At 36.7% G+C, this 26164-nt stretch overlaps 1 protein-coding gene across 1 annotated transcript in view; it reads left to right on the top strand.

Annotated features, from left to right (window-relative positions):
* Nucleotides 1-5004: 5004 nt before the first annotated feature.
* Smp_170290 (neuronal differentiation protein) overlaps nt 5005-26164 on the top strand; it is a gene marked incomplete at both ends in the record, with an annotated part of 74354 nt that continues 53194 nt past the window's right edge. Inside the window, 4 exons of the mRNA XM_018794591.1 lie at nt 5005-5029; nt 13200-13331; nt 15588-15772; nt 22798-23468. Of these exons, the coding sequence (XP_018648989.1) occupies nt 5005-5029; nt 13200-13331; nt 15588-15772; nt 22798-23468 (1013 nt within the window). The remainder of the gene's footprint in view (nt 5030-13199; nt 13332-15587; nt 15773-22797; nt 23469-26164) is intronic.

The following is a 26164-nucleotide window of genomic DNA, read 5'->3' as shown; positions in this document are numbered from 1 at the left end:
GGTATTGATGCGAAATTATTCATGCAAAATACCACTTTGAATCATGTTATAAAAAAAGCTGAATTGGTTCCACTTCCTACCAAGTAATCCTAATACAAGCAAACTGGACAATTGGCTAAAAACGAAACCCACTCTATACCCTATAAAATCTGAAAACAAAAAAAAAAGAGTTTAAACAGCTTCTAAAGTAAAGAGAGACAGTCATTTGTATCGGAATACTGTTTTCAGCACTATTTTATAATTACACAATTCCATGCTTCCTTCTGAACTACCTTCATTTATACAGTTCCTTATCCACTCATACCTTGCCCACACTTATTTTTCTTTAACACACTAGTATGTTCTTACCTAATAAATACTTCAGTAACAGACAAATAGACTAAATGGTTATACCTTAACTATTCCTCCATGAATATTGTGTGCTCTGCTTTTCGTCCTTCCTTTTTCTTACACCTTTTTCAGCCTCCTGCAGATACTCCACCGAAAACAGATATGGCACGGGTGACTTCGTCCTACACCGTTATTAAAGCTTCCGATATTCTGGAGGGATATAAGTTTGAAACTTCTAAAAGCCCCCAACTTCGCATGTATCTATTCTCGAACATCAGTTGTATGTTGCAACGCTACCTCCATAAAGTGCGCCAAGTGTGATATTGATATTGACATGTTTCTTATGAAATCCATTTACATTCATATCTTATGAAATATCAACCCAGCAGAGTAATTTTCAACAGTGAAAATTGTAACTTTAACAATTTGATCTTGCCTGTAAACCGGCATGCCTCATGTAACAATCTGTTATTTGAGAATGAATTATTATTATTATTATTGTAGAGAGTAGTGATAAGTAAAATAACAACCATACTCTTTACAGTCTGTTTTTTCATCATCCACAGTTTTCATGTAAAAGTCCGAGTTAGCATGTTATAGGTTGTCTTAGTAGAATAGTTAATCCAGCATAAAAAAATTAGAAACAAGAGTCTGAATGGTGGGTGTAATAGAACAACCTCAATATCACAGATTGATTGACTTGTTCTCGTCCATAAAGACCCTGATGCAAACAAAATGTTCTGCCCCACAAACATGGGTGGATTGAAATCATCGCCCTCACCATCAATGCTTGCTGGTCAGTAACTCCATCCTCCCTCCTTTTGTGATGTTTGGCTCATTTACGCTTATTTTATGAATATATACCATACCTCACACAATGCTCTGTGTTTCACATCCTGTTGGAAAACACTATTTCTATAAGTACCATTTTACAAGCTTATCAGACAGTTACAAATTATGGACTGTGGGTAAGGCTTCGATGCAATGCTTTAATTGACTATAGTGTAAAGTATGGGTTTCCAATCAGAGTATAGGCATTAAGAATAGTATAGTGTAGGATAGTTGTTTACCAAAGTAGGCGGAAAAGTGTAGATTTATATTAGTTACAGATAAAGTAAAATAACGAGTGGTGAGATAATATTAATGGTAAGGCGATATAGTGTACAGAAGAGTAAAAAACTGACAAAGAATAGACAAGAAGGAACTTACACTAAATTCGTACTGATGCTCTTTTGTCCTATCCTAACCAGTTGATGGGTAACAGGTACTATAGATGTACGACCACTTGCAGTAGGCAGTCGATTGTGTGTTTCTTCTGATGAACTGGAGAGGGGAGTAGATACATTTTTACTGCAATATAAACATACTAAAAATTCGGTAAAGAAAGAGACTACATCACAGCTTTTAAAAGGAAGGTTTCTTCGTTTGAATATGAGGCGTTTTGAGTCTGTAGAACTTACGTATTATCACTGTAATGATCTCCAACCAGCTACGGAGATTGTGGTGACGAATATCGGGAAGTATATGATGCGAATTCCGGATATCAATGATTTGAGTACACACAACCGACATTTCTATCAAATAAAATTACAGGAACCATGTGAGCCTGTTCCGATTCAGTTGTTAATTTTAATACTAATGAGTATATGCTGGATCATACAGAGTCTTTATCCAATACACAGTCCGAAATACAAGACGTTCAGCTGATTGCCGAAACTTATATTCCAATTTAAGCTGTGGCAGATGTGGTGTTTGTATGAAGTAGTGATTTCTTTGTATTTGATGTCTGCCTGATTTCGGATCCCAAATACAACGCGTTCGTTCGTGCTCACCTTGTTCTGTTTGGTCTAAATTGCGTTATTTCTGAGATTCCTAGTTCCTATAGTAATTCAAATACTTATAATTATCATAATACCTCAATTTTATTAATCGTGTATTTATCTGTATCTTGGCAATCCTTATGCATCATAATGCCCTTGAAAGAATACATTCAACAAATGCTAAATATCAGAACATTCAAGTGACATTTTTAAGATTTTTGGAACTCTAAACTGTTATCATTTTTTGTCGAACTTCATATCCTGAAATTTTTAGCATATAACAAAGCAGGTTGTTGTATGAAATTATGAATGGCAGTAACATACAGAGATAACAACTCTCACTTAGATAGATATCTTAGAAGACATTTGAAATAGCTGTTCTTGAAGGTCGAGATATCGTAATACGTCACTTGTCATTTTATCCCGTTAGAATAAAACAAAATATTATCATGCGTTTTGTTATGTTGGTAGATACTTTCTATACATATGTCATCATGTGAGTAATATTGGTCCTTCTTTCATTTTTGTGAAACAGACTATGATTTTGAGGAAGCGGTAAAAGATGAAGGAATATTAACTGTTAGTGTCTGGACTATTGATTATTAGTAAAGACTTCTGTAATGCGATGTAATTCTGTCATGTCCTATTTTACAGTATGTTCTGTTTCGACAAAACCGATTTCCCGGACCCCAATAATCATGCTTTTTTCTGTACAATGGTTGCTTCCCAATTTTTGTCGGAAAAAGCAACTTAGTCATTAGGACATTAATTTTTGATTATAAAGTGTTGGTTAATACAATGGCTTTAAACACTTGGTAATGTTGCGCTTATAATCAGGACAACGTCACCAAATGTCCGACAGTGTACATTTTGTCGTCAAATTCAATGAAAACCTACGCATATTAAACGGTTTTGCGTCATAGACTGACCATTACGGAAGTGGTTGGGCTGTTTCTTTCACCTACTCTTACTAATACGCCTCCGTAATAGTTATGTTCGTTCTGCACCAACATTGACGTAGCTACAGCATCTGGATGCGACGAAAAGCTAATGAACATCACGCACATACCACTTGATGTGACTTCAGAATAAGTGGGTTAGTTGTGCCGTTCCCGTCCAAATCGAGCAGACTCTCGATTATTGACAGAGACTTAAACTCAGATTTCTAAGACCAAATATATACAAGATAGGGGAGGATATAGTTTTGTTAGCAACAATCACGTGTCGAAACTACAACAGATCAGCATTAGTCTTTTGCCGATAAGTCACCAAAAACCTTCCTGGTTAGTGGCAACACCATTGGTTGCGAATAGTGTAAAACGAGACAGTAGGCAGGAGGTATAAATATTTATTTGGGAAAGTCACAAAGTATCTACATAACACATGTTTCTTGCTGGTAGGTAGCAGTCGTTTTACATATAAAAGAAGCCAGATTAGTGGTCGAATAGGTTTCTTTTTAGATAGTGGCACAGGACAGTAGTAGCACCACTTTCTTTTTTCAAATATAAAAAGTTTTCAACACTCAGTATGGAATAACAGGAAATATAGTGTCTACACAAAATAAGTAAATGAATACTAGAGGTATAATGTCTTGACACTAAACAGATGTTTCCTGCCAACTCCTAACCAATCAGTCTTTGTTGTCCCGTTCACACACAGCTTTCAATCGTTCATTTGTATTTTACGTTATGTTCTGCCATCTCAAATGTCTCAAATTGAAAAGTGCATAGCCAGTCAAACTAGAAGTTAGGAATGAAGGGGTGTAGAATTATGGTCTATATTGTTATTAGTACTGTTCTAATAACAGACTAATCATAAAATTGTAGATTTGTCATGTGACTACCTAATCTATAAGATTTTACGTGGAAGTCACATCATTATCCAAACTGACCCGTCCTATCGTAGGAATCACCAATATGATGTTATCTACTTTTGGAGAACACATTACGGCTGGAGATGAAACAATATATTTATTGTGAATAAAAGAGATAATTTACACAAAAATGACGCTCATGTCAGGCTCAGCCGTGCCGTTCGATTGGTTCTGAAATGAATGTTCCCGCGCTCACCATTGTTGTCATTTCCTCTGTGTTAAGTGTTGGGTATCTATTTTCTCAGTTGTCCAGAGCTCAGCTTTGAGTACTGTGTAGTTAGGACCAATACCACTACAGGGTCCTAAGGATTTATTCGGAAAACTGTTGAAGCTTCATATATAATTTAAGCAGACTAGTTGTTGCATGGGTTGGGACTTAGGGCCTATCCAATAGTGATCGGATGTGGATACTTGCACGAGGGGATTTAGCTAGAATGAGCCCAGTAAAACTTATGAGGTTAGCTTCAATGTTGAAGACTTATAAAGTATCTATTTTGAGGACTCACTTACCTTTACGAAACAATTAACTGGTCTATTAGTCTGAACTACTCCTACACAGGCAGTTAACTGTCTAGTGAAATTTCGTTCCAATTCTAATAGATATTCTACCGTAAACATCACTGTTGTCAGTGTTTGAATTAAACATACGATATGAATCGAAATCTATGAAGTGTATTGGGAATTAATAAGCTAATCTGTGCACCCCTCTTGTTGTTGCATATCTTGTAGTGATGATAAAACTCAAGTTGAGTAGAAAAACGAACGAAGGAAGAAATAGAATGTCATCGTCTCCTCTCATATTTGACGTAATGATCATTATCAAAACAGTGTTGAATGATGTTGCGGAAATTAAGCCCACATATATTCTAACTATCTTTCTCACACAATGTTCAGTTCTATAGGCAGGTGTGATTTCCTGTTTGTTAAAGTATTTCAAAAAATTACTACAGTACATGTGCGAAAAAGCGGTAACATGAAGAGATGGTCGTTTGTAAAAACAAAAGGGGTACGTTCTCACTAACCTACAATGTAAAATTAAGTTAGCTCCTTTTTTTCGCGTTTTTAAATAAAACATAGTGCTTTTCTCAGTGATCTAAATCTTAAAATTTGTGTACAGCTCAGTAGAGCAAATGTACCCAATATCCCGGTTTTATGAAATATTTTATCAGTTTTGTGAAAATTTCAGAGAACTGCAACAAATTCTTCGAAATTTTTCCAGGGTTTGAAGAAAACTATGAATTTAATACGACCTTGAAGGAAAAAATCGAAATCTCTCCGATATTGAGAGATTGGGATTATACGCATGATGTTTTTGACAAACTGGACATAATTAATTCTTAGTTTCCATCTCAAATCTTGAAATTATATTGAGTTACATTGATGATGTATTTCAGTCATTCTTCCACACTAAGATCACCTGGAAAAATGCTCTCTGTTGAAACACTTATTGACGCCCTATGTATTTTCATTTCCATCCATGAAGTGTTTGATGGAAAATTATTCTTGTTATCAGATTTGTATTTTAAGGACGGGTTTTTCCCACTTTGCTCGTGCATTTTGCGTACGAGCCTGTTTAATTGAGTTCTCATAAAGGATCAGTTTATACCGTAATGACAAGTTTTTCAAATCTTTCAAGGTGTTGATGTTTCTTCACATTTTCTGAACAGAAAATTTATTGGTGGGACGACAATTTACGGAAAAAATCAATCAAATCTAAGTTTGAACTAAACGCATTCATCTATATGGCTAAAGAGCACTTCAATATTATAGCTGATGTCAGTTCGTGTTAAAAACATTATCTCTAATTCTTAACCCTCACTAACGACTCTAAATACTAATCCTAATTTCTCACACTAGGTTTTAATTCCTCAGACCCTAGCAAGTGGTTACATTTTTCAACGATCACCTCAGTATCGCTCAAAGGCCGTCCACAAATTATACTTCCACCCATTCATTTCCAACCTTATTCATCTAAACACAGTCATATTTCTCTAAGATTCCGGCACTCGTCAATGCGATATCACGCGTTTAAAATTTTATTTATGGGAGTGACACATTATAACAAAACTGTACAGCATCGGCATGCTCATTGTATTTATAAAACATTATCAGGAGAAAAATTAGCCTGCTGTTTTCTGATTTCTTCCGGTACTATAAGATGATACAACAGTTTTTCAAAGATAAAAAATGAGCCTGAAATATCAACAAATGTGAATTTATCGACTTCTTTTCAAGAATATAGACTTTGTGCTAAATATTTTGTTTATCAAGCCTTTGGTAATTCTTACTGATTTTTCTGTTTTCCATTGTTTAATGTTGGGCCTATATCGATCTTAATGTTTCATAATCTGCCTTGTTCAAAAGATATTTTTGCAGCCGTCGTAAATATTAGGATGATGTGTTTTTTAAGCTTTAAAGTCTTCCGTAAACTCATTGGTCAAGCTTTACATTTCAAATCTTAAGACTGAATATAACTTTCACTTCTACAAAGCATTCTCAAAAGTAATCTGGTGGTAATATGTTTAACCAGATTCTCTACCTTGTTTATTACGATACCAAGTAGAGAAGGTTGATAAATCAGAGCGATACATAAGCGTCGATTTTCTTGCGAAAATTGTACTTGTTATGCATGCCAGATTTCAAAGAAGGTTTATTAACTAGTGGTTATGAAATTATAATCCCAAAGTTTAGTTGATGAATTATTTGACGGATCTTTCAATTTGGGAGCACCAGTTGTGATCTCTATGGGTATTTCCAAAGTCTATCTTCTGATCGTTTCTCGATTTATTAACTGTACAATGGTTTTGATTAGGTGCACAGGAGCGAAGTAAGTAGGAAGTTGAGATCATTGATCTGCTAAATAAAGTAAGGTCTATTATGACTAAAGAAAGTGAGCTAAGAATGGAGTCAGTTCTTACCCGTGAAGGCTTAACTATATAAAATTACAAACTGTGGTCCCAGATTTTGGAGAACTTTGACGTAAGCGTGGTTGTAAGGAATCAAAAAGTTGTTATTGTTTTGATTACGAGTATAGAAGATAATTATTTCTTGAATAGAGATGAGGTTGCTTGTGGCAAAGTAAGTCAACTTTTGTTGATCACGTCGTGGTTTATTCACAATTCTAGAAGTTTCACTGGTAGAAATGTTACTCTTTAAGTTAGAAAACAAGTGTGCTTTGATTTCCTGCTGGTTAGATAGAAGATTACCTCCTACAATCTTTTCGTATGCTGAATACATCATCGTCATCTACACGGAAAAAGATTATAATAGCCTTTTACTCATAATAAACCCCTATTCTTGTTACTGATTAAGATTGATCATGCACTCTGTCATCAAGTTTTGTGTTAATTACATGTAAATATGCATCTGATATTTTTTTCATTTAGAAACAATTAGTAATATATGTCCTGCTTATCTGACAGATAGTTATGCAATTTGTTTTACCTGAAGATGATAAGATTGCTTTCCAACTGTTAGATTTCTCAGAACTCAGGTAAAGTATTAAAAAAAACAGGTGTAACAGGTTTCAACTTGCACATGAGTGATCAACTCATTAAAGCTCATTGCCCGGAAAAATCCATAAATATTTATGATTTTTACTAAGGAAGGGTGTCAGTATTACGCAATTAAAGAATTGACATAGTTATTTAAAATCCTCTAGACAGGTTAAGTAATTACGAAATTTATTTCACCTTAATTTTATATTCTATGGTTCCTATTTACCCAAGACACTTTAATTTTTTAGGTCTTTTAAAACTGCATTTTTGGGTTGACAACTCAAGGTTCCTAGAAAGCAGTGTAATTGTGAGAAGTGTATCAATAGTTGTAAGGAAGGCTATGAAATATAACCAAATACGACAATAGTATCACTGAAAAATTAACAGTTAGTTGAATTTGACTGGAGTTGTGGGAAAATCTGAAGTCAAGCTCATTAGATGAGCTACTTTTATGTAAAGTGTACAGAAAAACTATACAGGGTCGATTTATTCTGTTATGTACATTATAAATGAAATTAATTTGATGCCAATGAAAATATGTTTCATGAAAATAAGTAATTTCTGGTACTGACCATACGTCATTATATGGCAATCAAAGAAGTGTGATTTAGGTGCAGTATAAACTGTGAACCGTGGTTATTTCTAGAAAGCTGGAAAACATAAATCGTGATATGCAGACAAAGTTTATGAAGACTCATCAGTAAGATTAGGATACCAGTACCTATAAGTATTCAAAGTTTAACTGAATTAATTATTTCATATCTGCGCTACGAAACTGCACATTTTCACCCAGAAGTTATGTGATTTTTGCCGCAACATTATTTGGAAACTTCAAATCTTGAAGTTGGTGGGCAGGGAATTTACAAACTTCTTTGCTTCAGAGATAAATTGGATACTCGACCGTAACTGCTACCTTGACGTGTTGGTCGGCCTTGCCTATCGTGATGACCCAATCGAGCTATATCGTCCGGAACATATGCTCCTGTAGGCTCTACCATTCAAGGCAGGTCGATTGGAGGACGGTAAGACTAAAAGCAGCAACTCTAGGTCTAAGGGCGAAGTCGTACTGCTGACTGTAGAGGGGTGTGGCAGCAGTAAGGTGTTTCCCTCGGACAACCAGCATGACAGCGATGCTACCTTTCCACGAGGAAGGAGGAGGTTAGGAAAGGTCGACAATAAACATGTCACGACTCACCTTACCTCACGGCTTTCTGTCTTCGGCTGTAAGGCCCTTTGAAGAACGGAGAGAACACGTCAAAAACCTCTCACAGAAGGGCCGTGCGCGACCGGCCTCAAGCAGTTGTACTTTGGGTTCTGCGGTCACGCTCTCAGGTCGTTAAGACCAACATTAATCCAACTTCCTTTTCAGGTCCCTTAAGAAGTAGCCTTCTATGGTATGGGCAGCCGGAAAGTGACATCATCCATCATACCCGTAACAGCACACAGGACCAAGCTGGTTACATTCAAATCCTTCTTGCACCTCCTAATAACTTTCTTATCTCCACGACTAACCTTTTTCGCGTCTTTTTATCACCTCACACCGCTAGGGAAAACGATTTAAGTACACGTAACGTTATTCCTGGTCTCCTGAAACCACACTCTAAACTACATGTAGGAACTTTTAACGTCCGAACATTGTGCCAAATAGGACAACAGGCTTCCTTATCTAGGATTTTAGAATCTCGCACCATCGATGTGTGCTGCTTCTCCAAAATGCGCATTCAGAATCCAAGTAGCGTCATTCATTTGACCTCACCATGTTAAAATAAAGAACTAACTCGATTTACGCTTCTTGTGTTTGGAAGTCCTGATACTGCTTCCAGAGACCTCGCTGGAGTAGGTATAGTATTGAGTCCTATGGCAGAACTAGCTCTTTTGGACTGTATCCCAGTAGACAGTCGTTTGTGCGCTGTCCGACTAAACGGATCAGTGAGGACTCGGAAAGATAGGGCCACTCGTCGTTGCCTCTTCGTCGTCTCTGCCTAATCTCCTACTGACTGCAGCTCAGATGATGTAAAAGGTGAGTTTTACAGAAAGCTTTCCTAACTTCTCCGAAAAGCTAGGTGCTATGATGTAGTAATAGTGGCTGGTGACTTTAATGCTCACGTAGGCAAACTAAACGAAAGGGAAAAACACCTAAGTGGATCTTATGGTGTTGTGGCTCAAAGAACAGACAATGGCTACCGTCTGTTACAGCTATGCTCAGATAACCGCCTGTTTCTTGCAAATAATAACTTTAAGCACAAGGAAAAACATCTTTTGACATGGCGACCTCCGAATTCGTACCAACGTTGGACCCAAATAGATCACATTACTATCAGCCACCGATGGAGGGGCTCGATAGAAGACTATCGCTAATTTTGGAGCACATAAGTGTATCTGTCTGCGTCTTAATGGACCCCCAAAATGCCCTGGTACAGCTGAGAGTGGGAGGGGGCCCACCCTCTCTATCGAAATCCTCTCACACGGCTACGCGTATACAGCCTCTGTCAGGGAAGTTCTACTCACTGCCTTCTCGTGGGAAGAATTTTGTTTACGAAATTGAGAGGACAAAAAGCGAATGTTCGGCGCTTTAACCGGGTTGGTCGACACGGAAAGTCCACCTAGGGGAGTCGGAAAACCCTGATTCCAAACCAACGGTGCACATAGGCTCCAGTATCCTGAGGGAAAAATGGCGTATGAACCTATCGTTGGTCACTGACTACCATGGGATTGAATCTTCTCGCGATGCTCCACTGCCTTGTGGATCAGACCTTTAGGTCGAAGGCTCGGGGTGTGGCCTCCTAAGAAAATCACCTGCTTCGGTTTGGGCACCCAGGCAGTGTCATAGCCCTCACACAATTGAATGAAATGACAATTTTTTTGTGTGGCGCATATATATCTGGTGCTTCCTTGTACCAATATTTATGTGTTCAAATAATAATGATATTGGACGTAGGAAAGACACTACAAGGAAACCTCTTAGGGTTCTACCTAATGATAGCCAAGTTGAGAATATATTTCAGGAACAACCAGATAAAAGGTTAGATGCTCGAAAACTCATCCCATCTGGCTCTGAACATAAGGAAGAGGGGAGTCAACTTAAGCTCAGGCTAACAAGAAGCCTACGCAGTGATCGCGAACAGTGGTGGGTAGCGAAAGCAAGAGAGATGAAAAAGGCAGCGATAAAAGGCAACAGCAAACAACTGTTTAGACTTGTCAAAGAAACCGGTGTTAGAAATCCAACTGTCGGCGAAACTATCTCGGTAAAAGGTGGACATATTATTCCTTCTTAATCCAGGAGATTGGATAGATATGCAAAACACTTTAGGGATCAGTTGAATTGGCCTTCAAACACACTCCAGTTACCCACGATCCCCAATCGACCTGAATGGCAAGTTAATGTAAGTCCTCCAACTCTCTGCGAGGTTGAAAAAGCTATAGGAAATGTGAAGCGAGGGAAAGCATCAGGCCCTGACAAGTTTACCTCTGAGGTTTTTATAGATGGCGGTCCAGTACTAGCAGCGAAGTTGACTGAGGTCTTAGGTCGAATCTGGGAACTGGACATAATTCCATCTGACTGGTCCCAATCACTGATTGTGTAGGTCTATAAGAAAGGACAAAATTCCTCTTGTGACAATCACAGAGGAGTCAGTTTGATCAATATAGTGTCTAAAATATTAGCTTTAATAATACTTCGACGCCTAACCAAAGCTCGTGAAGTACAGATTAGGGAAAACCAGGCTGGTTTTCGAACTGGACGTGGCTGTATAGACCAGACATTCACTCTACGTCAGGTCCTAGAACATAGACACACATGCAGACGCCCCACAATCGTAGTATTTCTCGACCTTAAGGCGGCATTTGACTCCGTTGATCGTGAGGTTCTGTGGTAGTGTTTGTCAATGAATGGAGTACCAAAGAAGTACATTAATCTTGTAAAGGCTCTCTACTCGAACACAACTTGGTCGAGTTAGAGCTTATGGAGAACTGTCATCAGAATTGATTACCTCAAGTGTTGTTCGTCAGGGCTGTCCACTCTATCCATCCTTGTTTATTTTTGTCGTTGATTTGCTTTCAGAAATAACACTTTTCTCATCCAAATTTGGAGGGGTTGAACGTCTATTAGGAGACTCACTTGTTGACTTAGAATATGCCGATGACATAGTTCTATTTGGTGAAGATGCTGTAGAGTCTTCTGACCACTGTAAGCAACAATGCAGGCATGTTCGGGATGCGATTCTCCCACTCGAAATGAAAAATATTACTTTAGGATTGGGTTGCATCGACACCTGAACTAATGATAGGGAGTGAAGTAGTTGAGTGTGTTGTCCGCTTCACTTATCTTGGAAGTCTCATCAGACCTTGTGGTCTGGTGTATGACGAAATCTCAGCACGGATACAGAAGGCTCGTCTAGCTTTTGCCAACTTGCGTCATTTATGGCGTAGGCGAGATATCCGTCTAGAAACCAAAGGACGAGTTTACTGCGCAGCAGTTCATTCCATCCTATTTTATGGCAGTGAAACATGGCTGCTAAGAGTAGAGGATATTCGTAGTCTGTCAATATTCGATCATAGATGTCTTCGAAGCATTGTTCGTATATCCTGGGACCACCGGGTAAGTAATGCAGTTGTTAGGAAACGGGTACCAGGTAAGAATGGCAAATCGACTGATGAAGTAGTGAAACTTCATCAGTTGAGATGGGTGGGGCATGCGCCACGTATGCCCAACCACCGACTGCCCCGACATGCGATGTTTTATGGTATGGGAGTAGGTTGGAAGAAAGCTAGGGGCGGCCAGACCAAAACGTGTCACAAATCCATGAAATCACTGACAAGTGGACTGAGCCATGTTGGTAGATGTAGACTACCTGGTTGGGATCCGCGAGATGATAGCAATCGATGGTTAGAGACCTTGAATGACATGGCTCAAAATCGTTTGCAATGGCGAAGATGCATCCACTCTTTGTGTTCTGCCAAATTCTAATCTTCTGAATTCTTCATGTCTCTATCATTTTTCTCTTTTCAAATTTATTTCACTGGATTATACTCCTTGAATTACATCTTCAAACCCTAATCTTTCGGATTACTGCTTACAATCTTACTACTTCTACCACTATGGGATTTGAATCGACAACTGGATCTCTGTGCTGATGTGGTATGACAACTGGAACTGATGTACGTACGTACGAAATCCTACGTTGGCTGAAATCGGATGATACTTCATCACGTTAAACAGTATTCACATAATTTTTTTCAGTTTTAATTCCTAACTAAACCTGTCAAAGATGTTTATAGAATATGCTTGTCGTATGAGGTGTTGTATATATTGATGATATTTTCTTACAATATATTTACAAATTAACGACAAGAGGGAGAATTTTTTTGAAGCAAAAGGAGATGTCCAATAAAGCTATCTACAGTCAGCCAGCTACTTATAGAGTTTATTTTTAGAGTTGGCTTGTATTAACTGCAAATTAGGCGATACGTAGACAGTAGTGTAAATTTGTCATACTTCAATATTTGCTCACGATCCTGAACTAGTTCTTAAGTTTAATTACGTATTTTGTAAGTTCAAACTATTACGTTTTCTTTAAATTAATGGAAATTTTCAATTACCTATCTCATGATATTTGGTAGCACTGGGTTTATAAATACTGTAACTATAATATGTACTTTTGTTGTTTTATGTTTTTGTAGATGCACACCTAGCCTTAAATCAGATAACAAACTACCGTAATCGCTTAGACAATGAAAAAGATGGTTTACTGGTTCAGGCTCTTAATCGGTTAATGAATGTGTTCCAAAGTAGACTGTTTTTGGGTCTACTTGGTAGGTTAAACCATAATTTCTATTTGAAAAAAATATCTGATTGTTTAACTAATTAATCACATAGTATTGTTTATTGGAATTTTGTTATAAGAACTTCTAGTTAGGGTCTTCTGGAAAAAATATTATATCATTGAACAGTTTTATTTGTTAAATAAATATTGAACATTTTCAAAAATTTCGTTTATGTTGGGCAATTTTATTGATAATCCTTTCAACTATGTACTTCGTGATATAAGGGAAATATTAGAATTTATAACAGTTGTATAAACAGATTTTTCGAAACAAATAGTTAATTATTTAAAAATGATCTCAATATCACAGGAATATATTTGTTGTTAATCCCTTGAAAAGTTTTGAAATTAATGCTTCCTTCATGCGTCACATATTTTTATTGTTGTTGTGTGAGTTATTTTTGTACTTCCTGGTTAGGATCCTTAAGTCACAAGCATTATAAGCAAAGATGGATGGTGGCTAGCATTGGAATCCAGGACGCATGTTTCGTACTATTTGGGACTCGTCATCTGGATGCACCTGCATCCTAGGGTTGATGTTCACTCTAGGACTCGAACCCAGTACTATTCGCTTTGTCTAAAACAAATATTGTGTTACTAACTGGTTCACTGACATTTTTCAAACCATATCAGGCTATGTTATTAGGGCTGACAATATAATAAGCCAAATAATAATGTCCAAGAGTTTTATGCTTGTTGTTTTCGGTTTATAAGTACATATCATGTTTTTAAAACGATAAAAATCACAAAACGGTGATATGGAAGACATTTTATGAGACAACTATATATTAGATAATATATGAATAGAATGTTAAAGTTTTGCATATCACATACTAACCATTTTGCTAATTCTTAAGTTTTGTTACGATAATGTAAATCTTTTGGATAGTATTCGTACGATCAACAAAAACAATAGCTTATATGATTTAATTCAGTATCATTACCGGTGGACAAGATACATTCATTACTTAACGTTTGTCCAAATAATCTTAACATTTTTTCATCTATATATAGCTTTGATACCCTTGTGTTTTCATGCATTTTTAACTTGGTTTCTTTTCAATAGTTATGTGTTCGATTAATTTCTTATGTTTTATTTCATAATATAAGTAGCTTGATGACTATAATAGTAAACAACCATTCAGTAGAGGTGAAAATGGAAAGCGATAAAAACTTTCTATACTCAGTATATTCAAAAATCTCTTATTGAGCCAATAATCATTGACTTTACTTAAAAACCAATTATTCATAGTATTTGATGTTAAATGGAATATATCTAGTCAAATATATCTGTTTAGTTATGGTATATTTAATTGTAAGAAGATAAAAGTTTCAATCGTATGAACAACTTTTTATTTGAATAGTTCGGGTAAAAATCTTTGCAAATTGATACCTAGTGAAAAAAATAAAAAAATACTACATAAATGACTAATGCGATTGATCATCAGTGTACACCTTCAATTACACAGACCTAAAAATATTGGACTATACTTTGGAGGGAGATAAAATTATTCGATTTTAAGTGATATGAAAATAAAACAAAATAGTCATTTTGAACTTTTTTTATTTCATTCTGTTCGTCAATTAAGGGTTTGTAATAGAATATAATTTGTACGTTTGAAAAGTAGGGATTTTATGCTTCCTCTCTAATAATAGTCTTATAAGTTATTTAAAAATATCACATTTTATTTTATAACAAGAAAAATGCATATGAGGATTAAGATAATATTAATTTACTGGTAATGGCTCCCTTGAAATCTAAGCAGAATGTTTATTTGATATTGTTCATAATAAAAGGTATATTCACTTGGAACCATATTGAATTTCATCAAGTTACAGTGCGTTTTAATATACGCCTGGTAACTTAAATGTTGTACAAGCATTGGAATTGCAAATAAAAAGTAAACACCAGTTTACGAAAAGAAAAAAAACAGAGTTTTGTGCTCAGCAACCTTTTGTTTATTAGAATTACAGCTAATTTTACATTTATTTGTCTAAATTATGCTGCATGTCATAGAGTATTACTATTACTATTAATATTATTATTATTATCTAGTCATTTGCATTAAAAGTTCATGGTACATTGAGATTTTTAAGAAATAATCAGGGTCGACTTTATTTTAATAATGGAAAACGAGTCTGCATTTTCATAAGCTACTTAACTAGCTTTTTTTTTAATCGAAATAACTATTCGTTTTCACTGTTTTGTTTTTTCTGTGGGTTATAACAAAATAAAAACATAAAGATATACAAGAGTTTTATGAAGCTATCCTATTAGATCCACAGAAAACAAAGGAAGAGAAAACATCAGCCGCTCTTGAAATCGCATCAAGGTGGGAAAATATATCAAGTCCATCATTGGTGGCCTCTACAACTGACTTGAGAATACCTCATAGTTTATTGAAGAAAACAGATTGTTTTGACAGAGCGGTAAGTATGACTGTATTCACCTATTCTTTGGTATCTTTTCGAGAAAAATCGTTTTATCGTTTCTTTTATATATTATTATGATTTTGTTAGTATGGATTAGGTAAATTTATTCAAAACTCGGGTAGTTGAAGAATAACATGCCTTGATTTTATGATTCGTAGTAGGAGCTTCAATCTCTTAAAGACAATAGTCATCCTTGAAACCATAGAAATACCTAGTTGACTAACGTTGATAGATACAAAACAGCTCGACAGTTTCCTGCCAAATCACTTCAAATGTTGAACAAGAAAGAATATATATATACATATATATCATCTAGGTACTTTCATTTTAAAAGTAAGAAACATTTAGTTGGAAAATTCGTTAACATATGAGGAAATGTTTTTGTTTAAAGCTTTGTCTTACGTAGTCACTTACCTTTCCTTATGCTACACTATTCACTTGGAAAAGGAATCTTTAGAGTGATTCTAAGGAAATGATTCACCAAAAATACGCTTGAATAAGTTAAATTCAACCATTTCAAAAGAATGTTATTAAGTTTTAGTTTCCTCTTAAAGTGCAAGGTCTTAAGACTGTGACCTTATTTTTGAACATAAATTATTCCTGGCAAAAGTCCTAAAAACTCCACTTCTATCAAAAATTCCAATCTTCACTTTTATGCGATACGAATCGCCATTAGCCATTAATCCGTTTCGGGTGCAATGACCTTTGCATTTGTTTCACTTGTTGGTTTATCTTTAAGTATGTTATTCTGTATCGTTTAGAAAGACCAGTATTGTATATTCAAATTTTAAATATCCCTATAAAAGACATTGATGAAAGTTCTTCTAAAATTGGTCATTTGTTATTCTCTTACCATATAATTTAGTTTCATTGTTGTATAATATTGGCTAGATTCACGTGATCCATAAAGTTGGCATCTTATACATAAATTATAGGTAGAAAAGACCATTTATTAATCGACGAATTATCATATGGATTGTAAACAAATAAACGTATATTATCGCAGTGACTAACTTGTTAGCATCTACGCTTTATGATTATTAGTAATGATGGTAGCATTGAGATTTAGTTGGTTTTGATAGACTATCAGTAAAACAGTATAGAGTATATGTGTAAGTTTCCTCATTTCATTCACATTCTTGTTTTATTGTATCATAAGTAATAATCTAATTTGAATGGTTTTCTAATGTATGTTCTAATGTAATATCTTTTTTTCTTTATACATACAGATTTTTTATTGTTTATCACAACACAAATTTGTAACGTAATAAAAACTGGAATTTTTTCTACTTTAAGAAGCTTCTATGAAAAGTTCACCTTATTAACCTTAAAAAATAGATTAGTTTCTTTAATTGGTTTGAAATCAGTTTTCTCAATTCTATTCTTCTCTGATCAAGGTGTAAAGCAACCTTATTTTTGTGGTGAAGAAGTTTCATGTAACACTGACTATAATTAAGACTAGATTTAGATTGAATAATCATTAGAACTGTTTTACTAAATGTTGAGGTCAAAGTTAAAAGTTTATAGCATTAATTAATTGCAGTAGTTTTCCTTCTGACTTTTTCATCATTGTTTCTAGCTTGACCGGATGTATATTAATTTTTCGACTGTAATAGACAGGACAGGCGCATATGCTATCATATTTCGACCAATTTTTGTCAACTTAAGTCGGTAGTAATACACTAGATGTTCATATGTTGATGGTGTTTTGTATTTCATGTAGCATCCTTTTAAGAAATGTCATAGTTTATTTTTAGATGACGGACTAATCTTAACTTCCCCATTAAATTTATAGTGAGTTAAGTCAGAAGTTTCATATCAATTTTAATTTATGCCTAGTTGTATGTAAGAACAAAATGAATGTTATATTTGCGTGTTTCATAATTCCATCCTGTTATAGTTATTTTACACTACAGATATCATGACGTATTTCAATCCATATATATATATTGAAGAAACCCAGAAAACTCGAAAAAACATCCAAAAAGGCTCTGAAAACACTGAGAAGCATCTTATCCAATCACCATTCACTAGAAGTTTTGCCAGAAACATCTAGAAAGTGGAAAGTCACATGCTGAGTTTCTGATTGGATGGTTACTTATACTACTAATATGTTTAGTAACATTCCAGAATTTTTGAGGAAACCCAAGGCCATCTAAAATACTATGAAAACCCTAGATTTTCTGTACAGAGACGAAACTTTGGTGTAAAGCGTTTTCTTCCATATTTCGCTCCTTTTCTCTCGTGTTCAAGTCGCTGTGTAGATTTAGCCTGGGAGTTACTAGAAGATCTTAGGACCCAAATGTAGCGTTCAGTTAGGAGACTTATCAATATACGAATCGGACTAATAGCTTCTTTTAATAATCTGTAAAAAAGAACAATGAGTTGAATAGAAGTAACATAAACTTATTCCATTTTATTGTTTTTTATCAAATAAAATATGTTTATTTCGAACCCATAAACGTCTCATGGATATAGTACTTACTTACTTACTTACTTGCTTACTTACTTACTTACTTACTTACGCCTGTTACTCCCAATGGAGCATAGGCCGCCGACCAGCTTTCCCCAACCCACTCTGTCCTGGGCTTTCTTTTCTAGTTCTATCCAACTTTCGTTCATTCTTCTCATGTCTGTCTCTATTTCTCGGCGTAAAGTGTTCTTTGGTCTTCCTCTTCTCCTTTGACCTTCAGGATTCCATGTGAGGGCTTGTCTTGTGACGCAGTTGGGTGATTTCCTCAATGTGTGCCTAATCCACTTCCAGCGCTTCTTCCTGATTTCTTCCTCCGCCGAAATCTGGTTTGTTGTCTCCCACAGTAGCTTGTTGCTGATAGTGTCTGGCCATCTGATCCGAAGTATCTTGCGTAGACAACTGTCAATAAACACTTGTATCTTCTGGATAATGGCTTTCGTAGTTCTCCACGTCTCCGCCCCATACAGTAGAACTGTCTTCACATTTGTATTGAAAATTCTGATCTTGGTGTTGGTTGACAATTGTTTTGAGTTCCAGATGTTTTTCAGTTGTAGATATGCTGCTCTTGCTTTGCCGATCCTCGCCCTCACATCTGCATCACATCCACCGTGTTCATCAATGATGCTGCCCAGATATGTAAAGGTTTCCACATCTTCCAAAGCTTCTCCGTCAAGTGTAATTGGCTTGGTGCATATTGTATTGTATCGGAGAGTCTTGCTTTTCCCTTTGCTTATATTGAGACCTACTGCTGCTGAGGCTGCTGCTACACTGGTCGTTTTCTCCTGCATTTGTTGTTGCGTTTGTGATGGAAGAGCTAGATCATCTGCGAAGTCTAGATCGTCAAGCTGCATCCTGCCTGTCCACTGTATCCCCTGTTTTCCTCCAGATGTTGACGTCTTCATAATCCAGTCGATCACCAGGAGAAAGAGAAAGGGTGAGAGTAAGCAATCTTGCCTAACGCCGGTCTTTACCTCGAATGAGTCGGTGAGTTGTCTTCTGTGGACGATTTGGCAGTTTAGTCCATCATAGGAGTTCCGTATGATGTTGACTATCTTCTCAGGCACGCCGTAGTGTCGAAGAAGCCTACATAGTGTTGTCCTGTCCACGCTATCAAATGCCTTCTCGTAGTCGATGAAGTTGATGTAGAGTGATGAATTCCATTCGATTGATTGTTCCACAATGATACGTAGAGTTGCGATTTGATCTGTGCACGATCTATCCTTACGAAATCCAGCTTGTTGATCTCGAAGTTGGTCGTCCACGGAATCCTTCATCCTGTTTAACAATACTCTGTTGAAGACTTTTCCTGGTATTGAGAGAAGAGTGATGCCCCCGTAGTTATCGCACTTGCTGAGATCGCCCTTCTTTGGTATCTTGATCAGAAGTCCTTTTTTCCAGTCTATTGGTACTTGTTCTTCGTCCCAAATCTTATTGAAGAGGATGTGGAGTATCTTTGCAGTTGCTGCTATATTTGCTTTCAGTGCCTCTGCTGGGATGTTGTCTGGTCCCGCTGCTTTACCGCTCTTGATTCGTCTAATGGCCATGCTGATCTCCTCAACTGTTGGTGGGCCAACATCGATTGGGAGGTCTGTGGGTGCTGCTTCAATGTTGGGTGGGTTCAGTGGAGCTGGTCGATTCAAGAGTTCTTTGAAGTGTTCTACCCACCTATTTCGTTGTTCTTCAATGTCGGCAATTACTTTGCCCTCTTTGCTTTTCACTGGTCTTTCTGGCTTACGGCAATTTCCAGCAAGTTTCTTTGTTGTATCATACAGTTGTCTCATGTTTCCCTCTCTTGCAGACTTTTCCGCTGTCATTGCTAAATCTTCCACATATTTACGTCTGTCGGTTCTGATGCTCCTCTTCACTTGCTTGTTTGCCTCTGTGTATTCGGCTTGTGCCTTGGCTTTCTCTGCTCTTGTTTGGCTGGTATTGATTGCTGCCTTCTTGTTCCTCCTTTCTTCACTCTTATCCAGTGTACCAACAGAGATCCATTCCTTGTGGTGGTACTTCTTGTGGCCCAGAACCTCCTGACATGTTGAAACGATTGCCTCTTTGATATCTTTCCAGTTGTTCTCCATGGTAGTTCCCTCTCTATTGAGTAGATCATGAAAGGCCTGGAACCTGTTACTGAGGGCTATGTTGAATTTGTTGAGTTTGTCAGCATTTCGAAGAAAGGCCGTATTAAACTTTTGTGATGTTGTCCGCGCCGTTGTCCACTGCTTCTTAAGTTTTAGTTTCATCTTGGCGACCAGCAAATGATGATCTGATGCTATATCAGCTCCTCTTCTGGTTCTCACATCCTCCATCGTCCTCCTGAACTTTTTGTTGATGCAGATATGGTCGATTTGATTCTGTGTAGTGTGATCCGGTGAAATCCATGTGGCTTTGTGTATGTTTTTGTGTGGGAATATGGTGCCACCTATGACCAGTTTACTGAAGGCACATAGGTTTGCAAATCTCTCACCATTTTCATTCCTTTCTCCTAGTCCATTTCGTCCCATGACTTCTTCGTATCCAGTGTTGTCCATTCCAACCTTGGCATTGAAATCTCCCATCAGAATGGTCAGGTCCTTGGTTGGGCACTTTTCGACAGCTGACTGCAGCTTATCGTAGAATTGGTCTTTAACGTATTCATCGTAGTCGTTGGTAGGCGCATAGCATTGGATGACGTTCATTGTAATACCCTCTCTTTTTGTTTTGAAGGAGGCTTTGATGATCCTTGGTCCATGAGATTCCCATCCAATAAGTGCATTTTGTGCTTTTCTGGACAGCATCAGTGCCACTCCTTGTGTATGTAGGGCATTTTGTTCTTCATGACCGGAGTATAACAGAAGTTCCCCTGAAGAAAGTCGCTGTTGTCCAACCTGCGTCCAATGTGTTTCACTGATTCCAAGCACCTCCAGATTGTATTTTCTCATTTCTGCGGCAATTAGGAAGACTCTTCCGGTCTCCCACAATGTCCGGACATTCCACGTATCTATAAAAGTTGTCGCTCTGGTTGTTAGAAAATGCATCGGCCTCATGACTTCCGAAGGAACTCGGCTTTCATCATGAGACGTCATAATTATTCCTTCCACTCCCAGGGCGGAGTTTAAATGGCTTGAATGATTTTTTCTGGTTAGCGTTTTTTTAGCGAGTTGGTTTTCTACGGGATGGGGTCGCTAACCCCATGCCCAACCCTCCTCCTTTACCCGGGCTTGGGACCGGCAGTAGCCCCCGGAGGAGCTACAGGCGGAGTCCATGGATATAGTAGAGAAAGACTATATGTTTGAAACTAAGTGGTCGCGTAAGAAAATAACTGAACACGAGATAATCATAATTAAGAATAAAATAAGCAAAGTCCAGTTGTTTAAAAAAATTGATCGAAAATATGTTTCAAAATGACATGATGATGTAATAGGGTAATCAAGTAAGGGATATGTTACCAGGACGGTAAATGTTATATTTCGAGTGATAATTATGTCATTTCCTCTTAGTCAGTAAAAATACATCTTCATGTTTTTGAAATATAATAAATTCGATGTTCACCAATGCAAAACAATGCTAAGCATCTATTTTTTATTTTGTTATCAACAATCTAAAGGCAAAATTTAAGTCTTGTACAACAGTGTAATATCAATAATGGATTATGATTTTGCTTATGTAGTTCCTTAAAATCCAAATCCTTCTGTATATGGGATCGACAAAAAGCAATTTCACAATTGATTTTTCTGTTTAAAAATAATATATTCAGATTTTATTCTCAGAACTATACTTTTATTTTTATTGTTTATCGAATAATCAATTCTGTCGAATTTCATATCTGTGCCTACTTAGAGGATATCATTGTGTAAGAAAATACATGATATTGCTTAAATAGATATTTTAATGACCAGCAAAACCTTTTTTGCAATTCGACCTAATCAATCCTCAAAATTTTCTCTTATTATTATTTAGTTTAATATCTGTTTATAATTCATTATCATGTAGGTCATATATAAGTAAATAAAAGCCATTTAAAAAGACTTGTCTGCAATAACTAGGTTATTTATATTGCCTTGATGGTTTTAGATTCATATATTTGGATTATTTATGATTTTTCACTGCTTCAAAAAATAATGTCATGATTCTGTTAGAACAATTTTTTGACTCTAATGTTTCACCGTTATGGGATGCAATAGAGTTAACCATGGTCAATGACATTTTACCTCAGTGTATTGTATTCCAAGGTAACTTACGAGTCATAAGAACTGATGATCTTCTGCTTACTCTGATGATACCATATCCTTGTAGTTACTTAATGAGGAAATTAAAGATTTTGAAAGTATGAATAATGTCACTTGTTAGCCCAGATTTTTTGATACTCTAATATAGACAAACAGTTATTATTTTCACATTAAGGTGATGTTTATATTTGCAATCGAGTGGCAGCAAACTGTCTATGCTATATTTTTTTACAGCAAAATAATTAATTGTTTTCACAGTTAGTGCGAAAAGTCATTCTTAAAGTTTTGTTTTTGAATATCAGTAGATAAACTCTTTTCTACCGATTTATGTGTATTTATTTTAGCGCTCAATGTACCATATTAATTTGGATAACTCACAAAAGTCTTATTCATTACAACCTACTCAAACATCACCATATCATGATCAACATGTGGTCAACTTGGATAAATCATGGAAACATGTGGAATCAGATCTAAAATATGAATATCAATTATCTAATTCATTACATAATGTAAACCAGCCACCATCGTTCGAGAATAAATCAGATAACCGACTAAAAAGAAATACTGATACTGAATTTAGAACAGAAAATCCTCTTTTTACGGACGATCGGTCTAATAAGAAACTATATGATATAAAATTGTCACCTGACATTCCAGTGGCAAAACCACGTCAAAAACGTTTGAAACGACCGAAATCAACTTTGACCCATGAATTTGATGCTAGTTTGTCCAGAAAATTAGATGAAAGTACTTGTTCAAATGATCTTTTATCTATTCATGATGATATTCCACCAAATAATCTTGAAAATGATGAATTTAATGATGGACAATGGGCTTTACTCAGTCGTTTGCCTGTTACTATGGAAGTTATCATTGAAAAAAGTTCTAAAGGATTTGGATTTAGTATTGCAGGAGGGCATGACAACACTTTGGGTCCAGATGATAATGATACCGATATTTATGTGACACGAGTTAATCCTGGTGGTCCTGCAGATCATGAATCAGGTTTACAGTAAGTTAGATCCAATGTTTACCTCTGTTGTAAAACATGCATATATCATTATTTTATTTACTTACAGCTTTGTTAAAAAATCTTAATTTTGATGAGAATACTAAATCTTCTGCATTATTATTTATAATAATATTTTGATTATTAATAGCGTGGCTATATTTCAATTTGTAAATTTCTGTGTTGCTATTTTTTTCAAATACTCTAGACTTGGTAAAGATTGAACTATTGTAATCGACGAACACTTTATGGTTTGTATGAGTCCATTTACTTGTTAATTGTTAGTGCATAACTTTCTAGAATAGTTGTTTTAACACTTTTTTATGAAAGCGAGTATTAATTTAACCCAAGTGAAAAAGCTTAAATATTTAACTTCTTGCAATGAAATAAATAACCTAACCCGGCCGTTGCGACTACCTTGACGTGGTGGTCAGGCTTGTATATCGTGATGAACTAATCGAGCTATACTGGCTGAAACAATTGTTCCTCAAGGTCCTACCATGCCAGACAGGTCGGTTGAAGAGCAGTAAGACACGCATACAGGATCCTAGTGTGTTCACTCACTGGACCTCACCTTGCCAAAACGGAGAGCCGACGAGATAACCCTCCGTTTATCTGGCCACTCAATGGCAAGTTCTCATGGACTGGTCGGTGTAGGCATAGCACATAGTACGAGGAGAGAACAAGCACTATTAGAGTGGGTCCCCGTTAACAATCGCCTATGTGCTGTTCGGCTAAACGGCTCCGTAAGATCTCAGAAGGATAGGAACACACGTCATTGCCTTTTCGTCGTTTCTGCCTACGCTTCCATTAACTGCAGTCCAGATGAAGTGAAAGATGACTTTTACAGGAAGCTCTCTGAACTTCTTCAAAAAGCTAAATACTCAGACACAGTACTCGTAGCACGACACTTCAATGCCCAAGTAGGTAGCTTGGACCAAACAGAAAGACATCTAGGTGGGTATTTTGGTATTCCGGTTCAGTGAACAGATAATAGTGATCGTCTACTGTAACTGAGCTCAGACAATCGTTTAATTCAGCAAACACTAATTCTAAGCAAAAGGAGAGACATCGTCTAACATGGTGACCCCCTGCACCAAACCAACAATGCACTCAAATAGACCACATTGCCATCAGTCATCGTTGGAGAGGCTTGACAGAAGACCGTCGTTCGTTCTAGAATACATGTTTGGACTGTGATCATGTTATAATACGGGCACGCAATTGCTTGCGCCTCACTGGACGTAGAAAAGCCACATTAGGAAGACCCATTAGAATTGAACTCAGTGACGATAAAGCCAAAAGTAGACTCCAGGAACAATTGAGGTCACATTTAGGTAGATCTGAAAACGAGGGTTGACCCAGATGTTGTTTGGAAAGATAAATGAACAGCTGAGGATACAGCAATGACATCTACTAGTGATTTAAACCAAACGGTTACCAAAAACCAATGGATTTCTACTAAGTCTATTGCACTGATGGATTCTCATAAACTCATCTCATCAGGCTCTGAACACAATGACGAGCGAAAGCAAATCAGATCTAGATTAACCAAAAATCTAAAGAATGATCGTGAGCAGTGGTGGGAAACGAAAGCAAGAGATGGAAATGACAGTGGCTGTAGGTAACTGATATGTGGGCGAGAATGCTAATGATTGGTTGTTTTGTTTAGTCAGACAATTAGATAGTGTGACAGGTATTATGTGTGTTATATATTCCCCTATCCTTATTACTTATTGTTATTATTGATCGATTGTTCTTTGTTGTTGGATTGTGTCAGATTTGGGTGGAAATATATTGACGTTCTAGTCAGGCTAATCACGTGTTCTTGACCTGAGTTGTGTTGAAGTGCTGTAGAAAAGGCACTGGAAGGGGATCTAGTGTAGATATTCGTCTAAGGTAAATTAACGTTCCATATAAGTGTAAAAAGTAAAAGGGCCTTTATAAAAGAAACCCTACCGTTATAGTAGTAACACAAGACATCTTTGCAGACTATGAGGAGAAACTGGAATTATGAAGTTAAGTGTAAGTGGAACGACCTCGGAAAAAGACGACACTCTCATCTGCTTTCAGCCCAGACATTTAGAACGATGGGCAGAAAACCTTACATAGCAGTTCAGGTGGTCTTCAGCTACTCTACAACCACCCACCACTTCCAAACAGCCTGAATGGAACACTGAGATAGACCCTCCCAACTCTAGTTGAAGTTCGAAAAGCTATGGCTTATCTTAAACCAGGAAGAGCAGATGGACTGACTCCAGAGGTATTTAAGTATGGTGGTCCAGTTTTAGAGATAAGGTTGACTAATGTTTTGGCTGAAATCTGGAAACTGAATACAATCCTATCTGATTGGTCGTAATCACTGATCGTCCCAATATATAAGAAGGGGTCAAAATCATCCTGTGATAACCATAGAGGGATTTGTCTAACTAATGTAGCTTCTAGAATACTAGGCTCAATAATTATCGAACGCCTAACTAAGATTCTTGAACTGCAAACACGAGAAAATCAAGTTGACTTCAGACCTGATCGTGGCTGTATCGACTACAGATTCATCATTCGTCAGATCTTAAAACACAGGCATCATGCTTATCGGCGTCCGACAATGATAGTTTTCTTTGGCTTAAAAACCTCATTCGATTCTGTAGACCGAGAGGTTCTTTGACAGTGTCTGTCATCAGGTGTACCTCAGAAGTACA

This window comes from Schistosoma mansoni, chromosome 1, assembly GCF_000237925.1.
Source record: "Schistosoma mansoni strain Puerto Rico chromosome 1, complete genome".
Classification (NCBI taxonomy): domain Eukaryota; kingdom Metazoa; phylum Platyhelminthes; class Trematoda; order Strigeidida; family Schistosomatidae; genus Schistosoma; species Schistosoma mansoni.
Note: the sequence above shows the minus strand (reverse complement) of the source record. Positions and strands in the feature narration are given on the sequence as shown.